General features: G+C 56.1%; 4 protein-coding genes across 4 annotated transcripts; 1 reads left to right on the plus strand and 3 right to left on the minus strand.

The window, feature by feature from the left end:
• Window positions 1–670: 670 nt before the first annotated feature.
• On the minus strand, window positions 671–3,702 carry B0T26DRAFT_647691 (cAMP phosphodiesterases class-II-domain-containing protein; the record flags this gene model as incomplete). The annotated part of the gene is made up of 3 exons (XM_060437922.1): window positions 671–1,077; window positions 1,195–2,533; window positions 3,586–3,702. 3 exons carry the CDS (start codon window positions 3,700–3,702, stop codon window positions 671–673), a joined length of 1,863 nt encoding a protein of 620 aa, XP_060297210.1.
• Window positions 3,703–6,172: 2,470 nt separating this feature from the next.
• Window positions 6,173–9,506, minus strand: B0T26DRAFT_330785 (uncharacterized protein). The gene has a single exon (XM_060434407.1). The coding sequence runs from the start codon at window positions 9,016–9,018 to the stop codon at window positions 6,655–6,657; it is 2,364 nt and encodes a 787-aa protein (XP_060297211.1). The 5' UTR covers window positions 9,019–9,506; the 3' UTR covers window positions 6,173–6,654.
• A 1,910-nt stretch (window positions 9,507–11,416) lies between these two features.
• B0T26DRAFT_330810 (uncharacterized protein) lies at window positions 11,417–12,252 on the minus strand. The gene has a single exon (XM_060434408.1). The coding sequence runs from the start codon at window positions 11,910–11,912 to the stop codon at window positions 11,487–11,489; it is 426 nt and encodes a 141-aa protein (XP_060297212.1). The 5' UTR covers window positions 11,913–12,252; the 3' UTR covers window positions 11,417–11,486.
• Window positions 12,253–12,939: 687 nt separating this feature from the next.
• On the plus strand, window positions 12,940–18,903 carry B0T26DRAFT_752343 (uncharacterized protein; the record flags this gene model as incomplete). The annotated part of the gene is made up of 4 exons (XM_060445510.1): window positions 12,940–12,999; window positions 13,130–13,152; window positions 13,239–17,840; window positions 17,916–18,903. The coding sequence occupies 4 exons, from the start codon at window positions 12,940–12,942 to the stop codon at window positions 18,901–18,903; spliced, it is 5,673 nt and encodes a 1,890-aa protein (XP_060297213.1).

Raw genomic sequence — 18,903 nt, forward strand, 5'->3', positions numbered from 1 at the left:
GTAAACACATAGTAAACACACAAAACAACAGCCGAAGACAATAGGGCCATTGAGTTTGTTTATTTATAAGACAATAGAGGATATACATAAACAGCGCCCCCCTTGGAATGAGTTTCATACGAGGTGGAGACGAAGGGGGAAAACAAGAAGGAACAACGAAAATAGAGCTAAACATCTATCGCTAGCTACCTCATTTGCCTACCTACCTGCCTAGGGACCCGACAAAAAGAAGCTATTCCTTCCGGACTGGCCAACCAACTACAAAAAAAGACTCGCCAAGAAAACAAACCCCCTGGATATATAGAAGCAACAGCCAGAAAAGAACAAATCGCCCCGGCGCCTACCCCTTCAAAAAAAGAAGATGAAGAAAAAGGGAAACATCTAGCTAGCTTCCCAGTCCCATGCCAGGCGACTTGGAGGCGTATATATATATAAGAGTGTCTGTTCAGTGCGAGAGCAACAACACCTACATAGAGCCACAAAACTGGAGAAAAGAGGAAGAAAAGTAGAGAGACAAAAGTTCAACAACATAACACGCTCTCTCGCCCACCCAAATCCCGTTCCAGTTCCAACTCCCATATATACCCCATATATATGTACCCACCTCGCCGGCTCCCTAAAACTCCCTAAACCCGAGAAAGATAATCATCGTCAACATCATCATCACCAATTACAGATACAGATCCTGGCCGACATGCGAGATGATATACTCGCAGCCGAGCTGGGCCTCCCTCTCGTAGTCGAGTAGCTCGTCGAGAATGACGTCACCGACGTCGGGCCCGTCGTTCAGCTTGTCCTTGACATGGATGATGACGACCTTGAGGCCGTGCAGGGGCGGGGGCTGGGGGTGGGGCGGAAGCGGCAGCATGGGCGTGGCCGCGCCCGAGAGCTCGGCCTCCTGCAGCGAGAGCTCGGCCGTCGGCGTGGCGAGGTGTGGCGAGTCCGTCATGGCCGTGGGCGTGGTCATGACGGCGTCGAGGTCCGACGAGGACGAAAGGACCGACTGCGACGAGTCGATGCGGCGCGGCGGCCCGGGTTTGACCGTCCTGGGGGAGACGGGGTCTTCTGCCGAGGCGGCTGTGTTTGTCCTTTTGAGGGTGTTTCCAACGCTTGTCGCCGTTGACGATCGCGTCGGTGTGAGGCTGGAATGCTGTTGCGATGCTGCGGCAGCGCCAGCGGCCCGCCGGCGTCCACCGCTTAATATCCCCAATTCGTCGCCCTCACGCTTGCGCTTCTTGTGGTCTCCCCCGCTTGTGTAGCCCGACTGACTGCGCTCCATGGCTGCCGCCGAGAAGCTGTTCTCCAGATCCCTCTGCTGCTGTAGGCGCCGCGCGGCTTCAACCTCGGCCGCGAGCACGGTCATCTCCTCGACGATGAAGCGCGGGGCGAGGTGTCCAAACAGGCGGTCCACAGACTGTGAGTCATCGTAGCTGCACTCGATGAAGATGGCTGCTAGCTTGCCAGCGGCGATCTTGGGGGCCGCCTCCTGCCACACCTGCTGGTTGCGCGGCGACAAGCTAATGCTGTCGGGTTCGACGTCGCCAAAGATGAGGATCTCGCGCCCCGTTATCACATCTCGGATGAAGTATGCTGAGCTGTCGTAGACGCACACCGACTCGCCCACCGAACCGACCATCCCGCCGACACCTGAAGCTACAGAGCCCATGATGCTGCTGGCGCCGCCTAGTCCCCCTCCACCTTGACTGCCTCCGCCACCGCCACCGCCGGCTTGAATGCGTTCCTGTTCGCGCTGCTGCTGCAGGAGCAAAGGACCAAGTCCGGATTGGCTGTGACTCGCGTTGTGGTGTGCGATGGAGCGAGGGGAGAGCAGCGACGACATGCTGGATCCCATGCCGACGCCCATTGGTCCGGTGATGATAGACGACGCGTCGAAGCTGCCGTGGCGGACGCTGCTGCTATTGCTACCGCGGTGGCTGTGACGCTCGATGCAGTGGCCATGGCTGACACCCCAGATCTTGACGGCCAAGCCATCGCTGATTTCGAGGTAGCCCCTGCCCTCGCCCTCGCCGAGCGCTGGAGAGCCGCCTTCGACCAGGCGCATGTATGTGACCAGTCCAGCGCCATTATTCTCGTCGCTCAGATTGGGCCAAATGACGTTGTTGAAGATGTGCGTCTTGAAGGCAGCGATGGTGCTGGGTAACCCTGCTAACCTCTTGGGACGGTTGCCCGGTAGGCCGGCGGTGTTGATGACGAAGCCGGAGATGTGGTCTAGGTGAGGATGTGTGATGAGATAAGTGTCTATCAAACTCTTGTGAATATGGGCGGCGTTGGCCGAGGGGTTGGCATGCGGTAGCTCTAGGCCCCTGAACGGACCAGACCCCAGGGTATAGGGCAGAGAGAGCTCGTCTGTCTGGCCGAGATCAGGGGGCTGCGTATCCTCTAATATCTTCTTGATGGCTCCTAGGTGCACGCCGGCGTCGACGGCAATGACGGAGCCTCTCCGCCATCCTGACGCGAGCGAGCGCACTAAAAACGCTGTAACATTCGATTCTAGAGGGCCTCCTCCAGAGCCCTTCACAAAGGTTAGCACTGAGTCTAGTGTGTTTTGTTTACTTGGCTAAAAAAAACGTTGTAGAGCTCTGCAATTTCCACGCGGCGAGTTTGTGTGGCCTTGCCAATCACTTGATGCCGCCTCGATCGGCTAGCTACTTGAGTTATTGCTCCCACTCGGGCTCTCAAGTTCCTGCAACTTGGGCTCTAGCGGCCAGCCAAGTAACCATCTGCCAGCGATCAGAGGCATGAACCCCTGAGCTACTAGGCTAAGCTTCTTCGGCTAAGGTGACAGTGCTCGGCGGGCACTGCGCTGATGCGTTGTTCTGCAGGATATCGACAACTTCTTTGACGAGTTCTTGCATATGCATATGCCTATGCAGCTAGACTCATTCATGAGATTGATTTTCCGTATTGCTTCCTTTGTTGGTCTGTTTGTTTGGCATTGTTTGACCTCGAAAGTTCTCGTGAAACAAAGGGGTCATGGGGGGGGGGGGGCAGTCCGCAACCTCTTTGTGGAACTCCATGTGGCCCTGGAGCAAGACATCCAAGGGCGCAGCCAAGGCCACAGGGAAAGTTGCGGAAGCATTCTTTGAAACGCGGGGTATGAGGGGTAGAGTTCAGTGCAGTGGGCGGGGACTTTCTGAAAGTTTAAAGGAGCCACAGGGTGAAGGAAGGAGAGAGTGAGCAGGTATGGAGAAGAACAAAGGAGAGGTTGAAAACAAAAAGGAGGCGGATTGGCGCATATGATAGATTACTTTTTGATTAATAGGGGCGGCGGATAGATCGTCGGGTGGTCCCTTCACAACGGCGGACCGGAGAGACATTAAGGTTCATAGTTCCTGTATGTACCCATCCAACAGCCGGAGACTCGCGAAGCGAAAGAGAAACGGTATATTTTTGCGGTTTCTTTTCCCTTCTTTTCTTCCCAGTTACCGTTTTGGGAAAGGGGAGCAAGCAGAGGAAGAATGCAACTTGAAGCTTGACTGCACGAGGCAAGAACCTAGCTAGGGAAAGAGCGTGCAGGGCGAGCAGACACAAAGAAGTCGACAGAAGGGAAGGTACAATACGTACGAGAACAATCACCTGCAGCGCGGGAGCTGCTGCTGTACCCGATGCGCTTGATGCACCTGCTGCACCTGCTGCACCTGCTGCATCGTCGTTGGTACTGCTAGATCTGCCTCCTCCCATCGCTCACCCTGCTCCGGCGACCAGGCCCTTGTCTCTGGTGGAGGTAATGGATGGCGATGTCCTTTTTTTGGTGGGGAGAGTCTAGGAATAAATAGCTGCTGGAAGCTATGGATGGATGCACACGCGATCCAGCGACGGATATGGGCGGAGATATCGTTTTGCGACGGCGGGCGGAGAAAAAACGGCGGTGGTTGCCTTGCTAGGTGTTCTTCCTCAAGGCTGCCCAGAGCTCTTGTGCTGCAGGACAGTTGTGCGACTGATTCAGAAATAGCTTTCCTGCGAGTTCCAGCTACTTCGTAGATTACCGTTGGGCGAGTGCTGGAATTACTTATCGTCTAGATACACGCGCGCGCGCGCGCAGACACTCACCCACACACGCTCACACACGCTCTCTCTCAATGCGCCTGACTGCCGCAACGAGGCTCGCTTGTGGACGGAGCTGCAGGCAGCCGCGACTGTCTCGGCCAGATGGGTTGATTAGCGGGCAGATTGGCAGGATCGTGGTTGACGTGTCGTTGATAAGTTATAGATCCAAAGATCCAATTGTAAGCGGAGGCAAGGGGTGGTTGTAGGTAAGGTATATGTTCGCTGTAGTTTGGATGCAAGACCGGGGGGTTAAAGAAGATGCAACAGGGGCTGTCTCTGACGCCGTCGTCTTTGCCTCGAGCTGTCTTTATTGTTGGTAATGCGGCGAGGCAAGGCGAGGCGAGGCGAGGTAGGCAAGGTAGGGCGACTCGGCTTTCCTGTCCTTTTTTATGCAGGGCAGGTTATTTTTGTATAGAGTTCGCCGGCCGAGCGCCGTTTTGCCCTAGGTTGCCTCGAGGACGGGAACCAGAGCGCTGGGACCGCTGGGCTGGGGCCGTTTAAGTTGGCCAGGGCAGTCGGGCCAGCAACCAAGAAAGGGAGGGCGCTTGGCGTCACACACCTCTTTCAGCGGGCGATCTTGGGGGCTGCTTCCTTTTTCTTCTTCCCGTTGTCAAGGTTGGCCGTTCTGAGATTTCTTTACTGTTGCGGCGCTGGATTGACTCGGCGGTGCAGGTCGAGCGCGAATGTGAGGAGGAACGCACTGTGTTGTGCAGCGCTGTATGAACAGTACTGTGGGTATTTGAGGTAGGCAAAGCGAGACACCTGTCGAGTGGATTCTGTGCCGATACCAACTGACGCAAGACTTAAAAGGTTCAAAGAAAAAGACAGACACACGCGGTCGATCTGCAAGTTGGATATCGAGACTGTCCGTTTTGGTTCTGCGGGGGGCCAAGTCATGTTGCATTTTATATCTGTTCCATCTTGGAGGCTCAAAGCAGCATTACGAAGCAGTAATCTGCGAGTCCTCGCCAGTGGTCACCACCGGGAAGGCCGCTCCAGGCTGGCAGGTTTAGTCCATTCCACCTTCGCCTAGTCCTGTCGGGTCCAGTCTGCCTGCACTTTGGTAAGTAGGGTGCCTAGAAGACGTAAGGTATTTAGTGGGAGATTTCTGTCTGATGATAGAACCACAGCGGCCTCCGTTGGCGAGCCCTGGTTTGCGAACCTTCCAACCCAGCCATTTCCACCCCTTTTTCGGGATCTCCAGATGAACAAAAAAGGCGTCTACACTGTCCTCATGCGCTAACGCCTTCACTGGTCATTGCCCACTAGGATTAGGAGGTATGGGGCGGTACATAGTAGGCGTTGAGGCGGGGCGACAGTCACTGGACTGCCTTTCAGAGAGGGCGCGCCTCGGCTATGCCGTTGCTGTCAGGGGACTCGGCAGCTCTCTGTCCCGATCTGGTGTAACCAGCTAGAAATAGGCTAGGGCTGTCAGGTCCAGGCCGTTTCCCTTGGCCAATCCCGGCAGTGTCAACGACAAAGACGCCAGTCAACTGCGGAGTACGGACACTCCGTGGTCGCTTTGCGGGTCGCTTTGAACACGGCCTGTGGTCATTTTCATTGTTGCGCAGAGGAACAACAAATGAATGCGTTCTTACCCAGGCAAGTTTGGAGTGCCTCATGTACACACGTACAATACAGTCCAATACGGGCTCGAGGCTGCGCGCATTGTTGCGGGCTGCTGTTATTGGCTTCTCCAATACTTTTATCAGGGAAGCAAAACGACAGGCCGCTCTGAGAACTGGAAGAGCTTGCGATATGGAGTGGATTCGATTTTTGACTGTGACGAGGTGCCGGGTAGGGTGGCTCGGGTGGCTCTTTGAGCTGCGGCGCTGGTAGCTAGCCAGCCCCGCAGCTGACCTCCCGACACGGAATTGGGGGTGACTGACCGAAGGACTTCTATCAAAGTTAAACAGGGGTTCTTTCACAACCCCAGAAGAAGAAAGAGCATCAACCCACGAGTACTCGAGTACTTGAGACTTGACAACAAGGCAACCTCCCGGTCGGTGAAGGTAAAGCGCCTGTCTTTTTTGTTACATCATTGCCAATCGCCGAGCACGTCAATCCGCATTGTCTCGTTTCCATTGTCCGGGATGCTACGTCAATGTTCCAAAGGCATGTGTCCGCCCGTGCACGTAGTCGACGGGAGATCCTCTCCCCTCCACATGCAAACAAAAGAGAGTTCACTTTGACTTGTTATTCGAAACACTTATTTCTCTATCGATATTACCATTGCCATTAAAGATTAACTTGACCAAAACTCTAAACTCCGTGCATGCCGCCTAAATGATGACGCAGAAAGAAAATAAAAGAAATACCAAAAGCTAAAGGGAGAAACGGGGAAGACGGAGAAGGCCATAAATCAAGAGAGATATAATGGCTTACCTGAGTCCTTACCTTGTTCTTTTCTCTCTCAAACCAAAAAAAACCCCCCAATTGCCGCTTGCGCTTACCACTTATTTACTTACCCAAAACCGAGTTTATATCCGAGTTTATGTATCCTAGAAACTTACCTTGTCGAATCATGTCTATATGAAAACCTACCTATCTTTCGTTTTGTGTCGTTCGTTATCGTCTCTCATTAGTTTAGATGGAGTTGTTCTTCTTGGGATCCTGGTGCTTCTCAAGCTTGATGAGCGTGGCGTCGAGGTTGAGGCGTTCACGGGTCCTTAGTTTCCCGACCCTGGCATCGAAATAGTACTCGTGGACCTCTGGTAAGGTCTCCCCTTGGAGGACCCTCTTCTGAATCCTTTCCTTCAGGATGGCCGCGCTGGAGGCTGGCGCAGCCGAAATTATACTGTCGCGTATGTGCTGCGGCTCGTTTTGCATAGCGACGACGATCTCGTCGGCGCCGCCGCGCGTCATCGGCTTCTTGCTGAGGCGCTCATTGATTTCCTCGGCATTCTCCTTGCTCCGCTTCCGTGTCCGCGGCAGCGACGCCGGGACTGGTTCCAGGCGCGGCGTCGAAGGTCCCTGGGGAGGAGGGCGAAAGGGGGTCGCTGAGGAAGCAGCAAGGGCTGGGTCAATGTTATAAAAGCCATGCTGCTGAGGAATGGCTGGAGGAGCTGGATAGTGTAGACTCGGGCCTGCCGAGTTATCCGGCACGGGGTAATAAAAGGATAGACCTGCCTGGGGCCCGGGCTGGGTATTATTAATCCCTAGACCCACCAGGCCTCCCAGGCGATGGGGACTTTCAAGGGGACTTTCAACCCTTCTCTTCTTAGGGACGGGTACGGGTCTTACCACGCGCGGCTGCTCGACGCCTTCATCGTCGTCACTGCCGCCGCCGTCCTCCTCCTCGCCTTCATTATTTTTCCTCTTCTTGTTAGCTTTTTCGGCTTGCTTAACCTTCACCATCATCTCCAAATTGCCACGATGAAAGGCGATGTGGTTGCCCGTACCAGGTCGGGTCTTGCGGGTAGTATCCCGAGTCTTGCTCTCACGACGGAGGTGCTCTTCAGTGAGCCGGGACCAGAGACGATCTTTATCAGGTACATTGATTTGTACGAATCCGGTATAGCCTGGCGGGAAGCTCCTTTGGGACTGCTCATTCTGCCACTTTTCGAACACCGCCGACATCTCGGGGTGGTCCCTCTTCAAACTCGCCACATTGCGCTCCTCGCGGGGGAAGTGGCGGTTGTCGGAGAGGATCCGGAACCCGTAATACTGAGGGGCGTGGTGGATCAAGTATCCGAGATCAAAGGCCTTCTCGAAGCAGTAGAGGTGCATGTAACCCGCGTTGAGATAGGGGTCCGTATGGTTCTGGGTTGTATGGCCTGAATATTCGTCAAACGCCACCCGCCAGAACCCCTTCTGGATGGTATGGGTCGGGTCGGGGCAGTCTCTCCACCGGCACTTGCTGGAACTCGAGCTGTTCAGGTATCGGGTGTTGAGCTGCGCCGGAGTGTTCTGGATCCACAAGGTTAGGCGCCGGTATGGGCGAACTGGCTCCTGCTGATCGGGATGCTGCACAAAGAACTTGGCTAGCTCGGTCCGCCTGTAAAACTTGTTTTGGGCCAGCTCGGTTCCCCGTTGGTCATAAACGAACAGGCCCCTCCTCATTGTGCCATTCTTGTCTAGTATCGAGCCCCAGTTGTTTAGCTTAGCCGGCAGCGCATAGACTTTATCGGATCCTGTTCCAGCATTTGATTCGCTTGAACCTTCCGACTCAGCGTCTGGCTGCTTGGAAGCCTTTTTAGTCTTCCGCCTGGTTCTCTTGTGCCGAATCATGTCCGTTCCGTTCCAGACGGGACCATCCGGGACGTAGTAGAGGTCACGGGGCTGCGCAGGTGGGTTAGGAATTTGGGGGGTAACCGTGGGCGTCCACTCGGGCTGGGTGCCGGGCTGGGGCTGAGAGAGGTCGGGCGGAGGGGGGTAAACTGAATCATTTAGGGTTTGCATTGGCATAGTTAGCCCGGTGGCCCAGTCTTGCTGCTGCTGCTGTTGCTGTTGCTGATGCTGATACTGTTGCTGATACTGGGGCTGCTGATACTGTTGCTGATACTGAGGCTGCTGATACTGTTGCTGATACTGGGGCTGATACTGCTGCTGCGGCTGATCCCCTCGCTGATATGCGTCAAAAGCAGCAGTAGCAGCAGCAGCAACATCACCAAAGCCAACCGGTATTTGCGGCCCTCTGGATGTGCTACCAAGTTGCCCGGGGGTTGGTGCGAAAGGGACTGCGCTGTGAACATTGGAAAATATATCCGCACCATACCCGTCATTCCCGGCCCCTGCATATTGTTGAACTTCTTGTGTAGTTGCTTGTTGCTGTGGTTGACTAGCTGAAGTCGGTAGCATCTGAGCTATCTGGTATTGTGATGTCTGGGGTGCGACGTTTGGTTGCTCTGCTAGCGAGGCATCGGGTGAAGGATTTATGTAGTCATCGAAATTAATTTCTTCGAGATCATAAGCCTCCGCAGCCAGGAGATTAATGTCTTGGGGATCCATTTCAGCGCCACGGAAATCTATTGTAGGGGGCTCAAGGTTGTTGGAGACGGACGCTGAGTGAAGTCGTTTAAATGGCTTTGGGTGACCGTTGGATGTCGGTGTATTTTCAATAATAAATGTAGCAGCTCAGCTGTACTGCTGAAAGGTATTGTGGTGGTTTCTGTCTGGGTAGAATGATCTCAAATGGAAGGAACACAATAGGGGTTGTTCACGAGGGAGTGGAATATATACGTAAATGGCCATAACAAAGGCAACTGCCACTTGCTAGGTTCCATCATCATGAGCATTGTCCATGCGAAAGACTTTGTTGCCATCTTGGCATATTGGAACAAAGGAGGACTCAAGCCGAGACAATGAACCTTCGAAAGAGAGAGCAGCTTGTTTGTACAGGTCTATTTAAATATCGAATACAAAGAGACCATTCTAACACCGGGCAGTCACGCGGCCGAGGCAATGGTTTGCCATGCCCGGTACGTGGACCTGGGAAATGAAGTTAGCAAACTGACTTGGCCGTAAGTGTCGCCGCTGATTATGGTTGTGGGTAGATCAGTAGATTTTAAGCGTTTTCTCATCACGAAGGATCAGAACAGGTCTGTGAAAATGCGTAGAGTCTCATCATATTGTTGTGGTTGTGTGGTTTTGGGGTGCAACTGTGCGTGGTTGGGAGGAGTGGTGGGGGAAACTTACTGGCCATCGTCTGCCTGCAGCGTAGCTGCTCCTAAAACGCAAGATTCTGCATGATCCCTCCTAACCGAGCCGGCAACCAAAGACGACGAGAATGCGTCAGGTGAATGATTGTGGTTTGTTGAGGAATGGTGAAAGAGAGAAGAAAGAGGAAGGCGAGCCTTTTCTATCGACGAAGATTTTTTTTGGAAGACAAATCTTGGCACCGAAAACTCCCCACTCTGATCACTCACCCAATCAGACCGCTGCCACATGCGGAGTACGGAGTACGTAATCATGTACAGGATTTTAAGTACTCGTAGTATGGAACGGACCTAGAGTCCCGCAGTCCCGCTTGACATCAGTGCTGTGGACGTTGCAGATACTAGGTAGACGTGGCTCGAGAGTCGAGGCAGGACCGTGACTCTGCTGCTATCTGAAAGCAAAGATGATTTCATTTAGCCAACTCGCATTCCCTCAGCAATCAAGGTAGGTTGCATGGACGACGAGCAGGTATCGATTGTAAGTACGGACTATTCGTACTTGTACATACACAGGTACTTCGTATCGGTACGGATACATACAGCACGGAGTGTTATAAGCTACGGTTTCCAACTGTATGATTCTATTGGGTGCTGTATTTAAGCTGTAGTCTGTGTGCGCCTTAACACGTGCTCACAACCACATCCTTTTCCCGGAACCCCACCATAGATTCTTCCTTCTTTCTGTAGATTTAAATCTACATTCGTTACCGCCTTCAGCCTTTGACTTCCTACCTGCCGTCACACTGCCTGGTCGACGCTTTCCACTCAAGCCCCGGGCACTATAATCGCCCCGCAACGCGAATGGAGCCATCTCCGGCTGTCACACTACCTGGTCGACACTTTCCACTCAACCCCAGGCGCCGTAATTGCCCCGCAACGCGAATGAAGTCCTCTCCAGCCTTTCCAAAACGCGTCGCGTCGTTCGCCTTTTTCCACTCCCGTTTGACTTTTACAACCCGAACTTTTAAAGCCAAGTCAACTGCCAACTGGCCTCAATTAGACGATCCCCACTTCAACTTTGCATCTTACGGTACTCGTACAAGAAAGAACGACAAATCTCAAAGACGGGCGATAAAGACACTACTGAGGACATCCCGATCGTCCGAAAGCGCCGTGAAGGCGACGGTGACGATTCCCTGACCCTCTTCTAGGAGACTAGTCAATGGATCGACGATCTACTCAAGCAGAGAAAGGACGACGGGACTCCTGGCGGTAGACGGGTTATGAGCCCCGCTACCGAAGCATCACTCCGACTTCTTCTCCAGAAATACAACGAAGCCGCCAATACCGACGCAGAAACCCGGGAGCGGCTTACCCGAGACATCGCTGTCGATACGATACGCAAGAAGTAACCCGTCGACTTGAGGCAGACGAGAAGTACTTGGATGCAAGATTGAAGCTCGAGAAGCTGATGAGCGATTCCTGGTATTTGAGATACGGCGACTATTTCGCCTCCAACCTATCGGGGTTACGGGATGAAGCCCGCGATTCCTTGAAGAAAGTGAAGTCGGCGGCGACAGCGGTCAAAATGGAATCGGACAGAGAGGCAAAAATGAATGGGAAAACAACTCCTAGGGCGGCGGAGAGCAGTCTCTTGCTACACTACCCCGATTACCCATGAGCAAGGAGCACTCTATAGATTCGTCTCGACAAAGTGGGCAGAACTTGATGCTATCATGGACCTTGAGAAGCAGTCTGGGAAAGCAGGGAAACTCCCGATAGCCACCCCCCTGTCGGATTTGCTCCACAATTTGGTCCTCCTTATGAACGGGATCTCATAGAATGGCCCGTGACTGCATGAAGCTGTATACGCAATGCAACAAGGTAGCCCATACAAAAATCAATGAGTTGGCCCGGGCAGGACAGTGGCCAAAACTGGCAGATATGATAGTAGAGGACCTTGTAGCCTTGGACACCGAGACGCCGATCACCGAGGAAGAGAGGGAGGCAACGAAATCGGCAATACGGTACACCATCGGCTTGCACTTCGAGGTGTTCAAGATTGACGGGATTACAGGCCACGTATAAGGGATGATGGCCTGGCCCATTGATTCTAATGGGAAACCCATTCGGACATCCGCCAGACCCTGTCCAGTAGAGAAGACGGCAAATGAAGAGGTGGACCCGAGCACGGAAGGAGGCCCAGAGAGCGGAGACGAGAGCTTTAATAGCTCTGTTATTCACCATGATACGGCCTGAGGCCTACAGTCAAACCCCCTATAAATACAAATAATTCAGACCGCACTTTTACTCGTAATAGATGAGCCTGGGCGTGAGCAATTGCCGGGTCCGCTTCCCGTTGATATAGTATCTGATTGCCTTCGCGTCGTGTTTATTATCGTCGCGGTAGATCAGGTCGAGGGCTGACTTCGGCTTGAAACCATAAACCAGTTCTAGGGGCAAAGCTGGTATGATCTCGACCCAAGATACGAATACGTCGGGATTCGTTGCTATATGGTACCGAATAGCGATCTCGACGGTTTAGTTCTTGCGCTCTGATAAACCGTCTATTGCGGGTGGTACGCCGTTAACAATAGGAGTTTGGTTCCCAAAGCGTTGAAGTGAGCGGGGCCGCCCAGACAGGACCGCCCCCAGCCCCGCCATGCCCATGGCCGCCCGGCGGCCAGCACAGACGACGGGATGGCACTGCGCCCTGGCAAAAACAGGAGAAAACACTACGTCACAACCTAACGACGTCGGTACCCTAACGTTCGCTACTTTCCCTTACCTTCCAGTGACGGGGAGGCGGACCCCTTAAACATTTAACATTCTCGACCCGCAGCAGAGTTAAGACACCTACCTAGATCCCGTCGCGGACATACCTCCCGTCCTCCCCAGCGCCCCAGCGCCGCCAGCGCTCCGGATCGACAGAACCAGACCCAATCCCTGGGCCGACCTTGACGTGGCCGCGCGTGGTTGCATTGGCTACCCAGGGCAAGGTACTTCGTTCCTACTTTGCCTAGTACAGTACCTTAGGCTGCGGTATACGGAACGGTGCTCAACGGCGAAGCCCGCCCGCCTCGTGTCTGGTGTCTCTGGACGCGCCGGGCATTCCACTTCCGTCGCAGGTTCGGAGGACAACAACCAAAACGCCGCCCAAGGTACCTTTGTACTTACCCAGGTTGCCCGCAACTATTCGCAATTCGACGTGCCGACTTGGCTCGGCTACCTAGGTCCCGTCTGCCTAGGGATTGCCTTGCTGCTCCGCGCTCAAATGGCCGACGCCAATTCACCCCTGGAAGAGAGGCTGGGCGAGCTGGAGAAGGAGCTTCAGGTATGTCCAGTCCGCCCGCCCAAGTTGCGTCGCTAGGCTACTCTGCTTCCGTTGCGGGCGAGCCCCAAGACGGCGTCGCTCTTGAGTTACAGTTGCGCTGACATCCTCCACTGTTGTGGCTGCTTTCCAGGAGGGCGATATTACTGAGAAAGGGTGCGCTGCCTGCCTGCCTGCTTGCCTGCCTGCCTCCTCTCATTCCCTATCGTGTGCTGACTACGGCCTCTCGTCCCTCCCTCCAGGTACCAAAAGCGACGGACCCAGCTCCTCTCCCAATACGGCTTCGGCGGGTTTGGCGCCTCTCCAGAGCCCAGAGCAGGCGGCCTTAGAATCCACTCGCCCGACAGCTCGTCACACCCATCCAACGATGGCCATCGCGCAGCATCGCTGGCTGCCCTCAATGCCAACTCGCCGAGCCCCCGGTCGTTAGAATCGGCCGTCTCGCCCGCCGACTTGAGGTCCCAGTCCCCCCCCTACGGCCGTCCTGATGCGCACCCTGCTGCGTCGCTGCTCGCCCCTGGCGGCCCCCTCGCAGAGCACCGTCCGGCCCTGCACCAGCACGACTCTCTCTTCCTCGCTCCGGCCCCCGCCAACGAAGCCTCGACGCGCTCGGGAACTATGGTCTCGGGCGACTACGCCTTCAACCCCGACCAACACGCTCTCGGCTACGACGAAAGGGCGCAGAGCCCATACGGGAGCCGGGCCGGGACCATGCTCGACTCTCAGGCCTACTTCTCCGATTTCGCTGGTCAGCAGGCCTACGACCATACGGCCTCTAGCGACTATGGCGGGCTCCACCGGTACTCGTCGGGCGACGCCTTCTCGCCCACTGCTGCCATGGCGCCGCCAATGCTCACGGCCAGCGACCTACCGCCGCCCGCCGCACTCGAGTACCAGATGCCGCTCGAGCCGCGAGAAGTGCCCTTTGCTATACACGACCCCCACGACTCCGACACGCCCATGTCGAATTTCGATAACATCGCCGCAGTCCTGAGACACCGTGGCCGCACCACGGCCAAGCTCCCTGCCTACTGGGTTCTCGACAGCAAGGGGAAGGAGATTGCGTCCATTACGTGGGACAAGCTGGCATCGAGGGCCGAGAAGGTGGCGCAGGTGATCCGTGACAAGAGCTCCTTGTACCGGGGCGACCGCGTCGCCCTCATTTACCGCGACGCCGAGGTCATCGACTTTGCCATAGCCTTGCTAGGCTGCTTTATCGCCGGCGTCGTCGCAGTCCCCATCAATGACATGCAGGACTACCAGAAACTGAACCTGATCCTCACGTCGACGCAGGCCCACCTGGCATTGACCACTGACAACAATCTCAAGGCCTTCCAGCGCGACATCACCACCCAGAAGCTTAACTGGCCCAAGGGCGTCGAGTGGTGGAAGACGAACGAGTTTGGCAGCTATCATCCCAAGCGCAAGGATGATGTCCCGCCGCTCTCGGTGCCGGATCTTGCATACATCGAGTTCTCGCGAGCCCCCACGGGCGATCTGAGAGGCGTCGTTCTGAGCCATCGCACCATAATGCACCAAATGGCCTGTCTCAGCGCCGTGGTTTCCACCGTCCCCGGGAATGGGCCCGCGGATACCTTTAGCACCACATTGCGCGACAAGAACGGCCGGCTGATAGGAGGTAGCGCCAGTAGTGAAATTCTGCTCTCGTATCTGGACCCCCGGCAAGGCATTGGCATGATCCTCGGCGTCTTGCTGACAGTCTACGGAGGTCACACGACGGTCTGGCTCGAGAACAAGGCTGCCGAGGTCCCAGGCCTCTACGCACACCTCATCACCAAGTACAAGCCCACGCTGATGGTCGCCGACTATCCCGGCCTGAAGCGGGCTGCATATAACTATCAGGCGGACCCGATGACGACGAGAAACTTCAAAAAGGGCACCGAGCCAAACTTTCAAACGGTCAAACTGTGCCTGATTGACACGCTAACCGTCGACAGCGACTTCAACGAGCTGCTGGCAGACCGCTGGTTTCGCCCGCTCCGCAACACGCGGGCAAGAGAGATTGTCGCGCCTATGCTGTGCCTCCCCGAGCACGGAGGCATGCTCATCAGTATCCGCGACTGGCTGGGTGGCGAGGAACGCATGGGATGTCCTCTGAAGCTTGACATGGGATCGGACGCCGACTCTGATGATGAAAAGGACAAGGAGAGGGAGAGGGAGAAGGAAAAGGAGAAGGAGAAGGAGAAAGAAGAGAAGCCAACGCTGTCCAATGGCTTCGGGAGCCTCCTCGGAGGAGGGACGACTACCGCAACAGAGCAGCGCGCTAAGACCGAGCTGAGCGAAGTCCTCCTCGACAGAGAGGCTCTCAAGACCAACGAGGTGGTGGTGGTGGCCATTGGCGACGAGGCGAGGAAGAAGGCCTCGAACGAACCCGGGACCGTCCGCGTAGGAGCATTTGGTTATCCAATTCCCGATGCTACTCTTGCTGTCGTCGATCCCGAGACCGGGCTCTTGGCGTCACCGCACACCGTGGGCGAGATCTGGGTCGACTCTCCTTCGCTCTCTGGCGGCTTTTGGGCGCTCCCCAAGCACACAGAGCAGATATTCCACGCTCGGCCCTACAAGTTCGACCCCGGAGAGCCTACGCCGACGCCGATCGAGCCAGAGTTCCTGCGGACCGGGCTCCTAGGCACCATCATAGAGGGCAAGATCTTTGTCCTCGGGCTGTATGAAGACCGCATCAGGCAGAAGGTGGAGTGGGTAGAGCACGGCGCCGAGCTTGCCGAGCATCGGTACTTTTTCGTGCAGCATATTGTTGTCAGCATCATGAAAAACGTGCCCAAGATCTTTGACTGCTCGGCGTTTGACGTCTATGTTAATGAGGAGCACTTGCCGATCGTGGTGCTAGAATCACAGGCGGCGTCTACGGCCCCGGCTGCCAACGGCGGGCAACCTCGGCAACTGGACACAGCCTTGCTCGACTCGCTCGCCGAGAGGTGTATGGACGTGCTCATGCAGGAGCACAACCTCCGCGTCTACTGCACCATGATCACGGCTCCCAATGCGCTGCCGCGGGTGCTGAAGAACGGTCGCCGAGAGATTGGCAATATGCTGTGCAGGAGGGAGTTCGACTTGGGGAACCTGCCGTGCGTTCACGTCAAGTTCGCAGTTGAACATGCCGTCCTCAACCTGCCTGTTGGCATCGACCCGGTCGGCGGCATCTGGTCCCCGATGGCGTCCAACTCTCGCGAAGACATCCTCGCGCCGTCCGACAAGCAATACTCGGGCATTGATCGGAGAGAGGTGGTGATAGACGACAGGACATCAACGCCACTAAATAACTTTTCGAGCATCACGGACCTCATCCAGTGGCGGGTGGCCAGACAGCCAGAGGAACTTGCGTTGTGCACTATTGACGGCCGGGGCAAGGAGGGCAAGGGTGTTACGTGGAAAAAGTTCGACATGAAGGTTGCAGCTGTCGCGGTTTATCTGAAGAATAAGGTCAAGATCCGGCCCGGCGACCATATCGTGCTCATGTATACGCACTCGGAAGAATTTGTCTTCGCCGTGCATGCCTGCATAAACCTCGGCGCCGTTGTGATACCGGTTGCCCCCCTAGACCAGAACCGCTTGGCCGAGGATGTTCCTGCGTTTCTCCATCTGCTGGGCGACTACGGAGTGAGAGCCGTCTTGGTCAACCAGGACGTGGACCACTTGCTGAAGATGAAGCCCGTCGCGCAACACCTCAAGCAGACTGCCAACATCACCAAGCTGTCGGTCCCCAACGTCTACAACACTAGTAAGCCGCCAAAACAAAACAGTGGCTTGCGAGACTTGGGCATCACGATGGACCCGGCGTGGGTGCAGCCGGGCTATCCGGTCTTGATATGGACCTACTGGACGCCTGACCAGCGCCGCCTCGCCGTCCAGATTGGACACGACACGATACTGGGCATGTGCAAAGTCCAGAAAGAGACGTGCCAAATGACCAGCTCCCGGCCCGTCCTTGGTTGCGTAAGGAGCACCACCGGCTTGGGATTTCTCCACACGTGTCTCATGGGCATCTATATCGGCACGCCCACCTATCTCTTGTCGCCAGTCGAGTTTGCACAGAATCCCATCTCGCTGTTCTTGATCTTGTCGAGATACAAGATCAAGGACACGTACGCCACGCCGCAGATGCTCGATCACGCCATGGGGATGATGCCCGGAAAGGGCTTCGCCCTGCACGAACTGAAGAACATGATGATTTCAGCCGAAGTGCGTCCTCGCGTCGACGTCTTCCAAAAGGTTCGCCTGCACTTTGCAGCCACCGGCCTTGACCGGACCGCCATCAACACGGTGTACTCCCACGTCCTCAACCCCATGATCGCCTCGCGGTCGTACATGTGCATCGAGCCCATCGAGCTGTGGCTTGATACCAAGGCCCTACGGCGGGGGCTGGTGTACCCAACAGATCCGGAGCGCGATCCTAAGGCGCTGCTCGTCCAGGACTCGGGCATGGTTCCCGTCTCAACCCAAATCGCCATTGTCAACCCGGAAAGCCGGAGGCTGTGCAGCGATGGCGAATACGGAGAGATCTGGGTAGACTCGGAGGCCTGCGTCAAGGGCTTTTATGGCTCGAAGGATGCATTTGACGCAGAACGCTTTGATGGTCGGACGATTGAAGACCCCAGCATCCGCTACGTCCGCACCGGAGACCTAGGCTTCCTGCACAGCGTCCGGAGACCGATAGGCCCTGGCGGGGCGCTCGTCGACATGCAGGTCCTCTTCGTCCTCGGCAGTATTGGCGAGACGTTTGAGATTAATGGCTTGAGCCACTTCCCCATGGACATTGAATATTCGGTTGAGCGATGCCATCGCAACGTTGTACCAGGCGGTTGGTGAGTTTTGCGCCCCGGCTGTCCCTTGCCGAGATTTGATCAACACCTAACTAAGATACTCACCTTTCTCCTCAGCGCCGTCTTCCAAGCAGGCGGCCTCGTTGTCGTTCTTGTCGAGGTGGCGAGGAAATCCTACCTCGCGTCCATCGTGCCCGTCATTGTCAACGCCATCTTGAACGAGCACCAGATCATTGCCGATATCGTTGCTTTCGTCGCCAAGGGAGACTTCCCGCGCAGCCGCCTCGGCGAGAAGCAGCGCGGCAAGATTCTAGCGGGCTGGGTCAGCCGCAAGATGAAAACCATGGCCCAGTTCGCCATCAAGGACATGGACGCGTTGCTAGGACCGCCCGGAACCGTCGGGCCGAGCGAGCCGGCCAGCAGCATCCTGGGAGTGCCCGACGCGGCCGGCGACCACCGCATCAGCATGGGCAGCTTCCGCAGCTCGAGCGGCGGCCCGGCGCCCGGCGGCAGTAGCCTCCGCAATGTCGAGGCGGCCCCCCAGATCCTAGAACAGATCGAGCTCGAACAACAGGTCCTCGAAAGCCTAGCTGCGCTCCCTCCCAATGCGACCGCGCGCCCCGCTGGCCCTGTCGAGATGGCTGCCGACGAGCGCGGGTTTGTCGACAACGACCAGACGCCTACCAAGACGACGCGTGACGAGCAGTACCGCCGCAGCCAGGGCGGCGCCAGTGCTGCTCCCCTGCCGCACGGTTACGACCTGCCCGACTTTGGCCGTTTCGGTCTTTCGGACGACAATGATGCGGATGCCGACAGCGAGAACCCGCCGCTGCTGCCATCTGCAGTTGGCCCTGACGAGCCAAGGAGCGGCGGCGGCGGAGCAGGGGGAGTTTGGGGAGGGAGTGCTTCAGGATACAGCGCCGTCGCGGCGCCACCTCCGCCGCCGCCGCAGATAAGATTGCCCGGCGTCGACGGGCGCGAGGCGTTTGACGATTGGACGCCACGCCCCAGGCTGGGGGCAAGTGGCCCGGGAGGCGAGGATGATGACGATTGGACGAGAGACGCTCGGATGTCGATGAACTTGGCCGGGACCCTGGGCAAATAA

Source organism: Lasiosphaeria miniovina (assembly GCF_030549165.1).
Source record: "Lasiosphaeria miniovina strain SMH2392-1A chromosome Unknown B0T26scaffold_4, whole genome shotgun sequence".
Classification (NCBI taxonomy): domain Eukaryota; kingdom Fungi; phylum Ascomycota; class Sordariomycetes; order Sordariales; family Lasiosphaeriaceae; genus Lasiosphaeria; species Lasiosphaeria miniovina.

Coding starts and splice junctions, on each gene's coding strand:
- B0T26DRAFT_330810 (XM_060434408.1), bottom strand. CDS start 11,912: ATGGTGAATAACAGAGCTATTAAAGCTCTCGTCTCCGCTCTCTGGGCC.
- B0T26DRAFT_330785 (XM_060434407.1), bottom strand. CDS start 9,018: ATGGATCCCCAAGACATTAATCTCCTGGCTGCGGAGGCTTATGATCTC.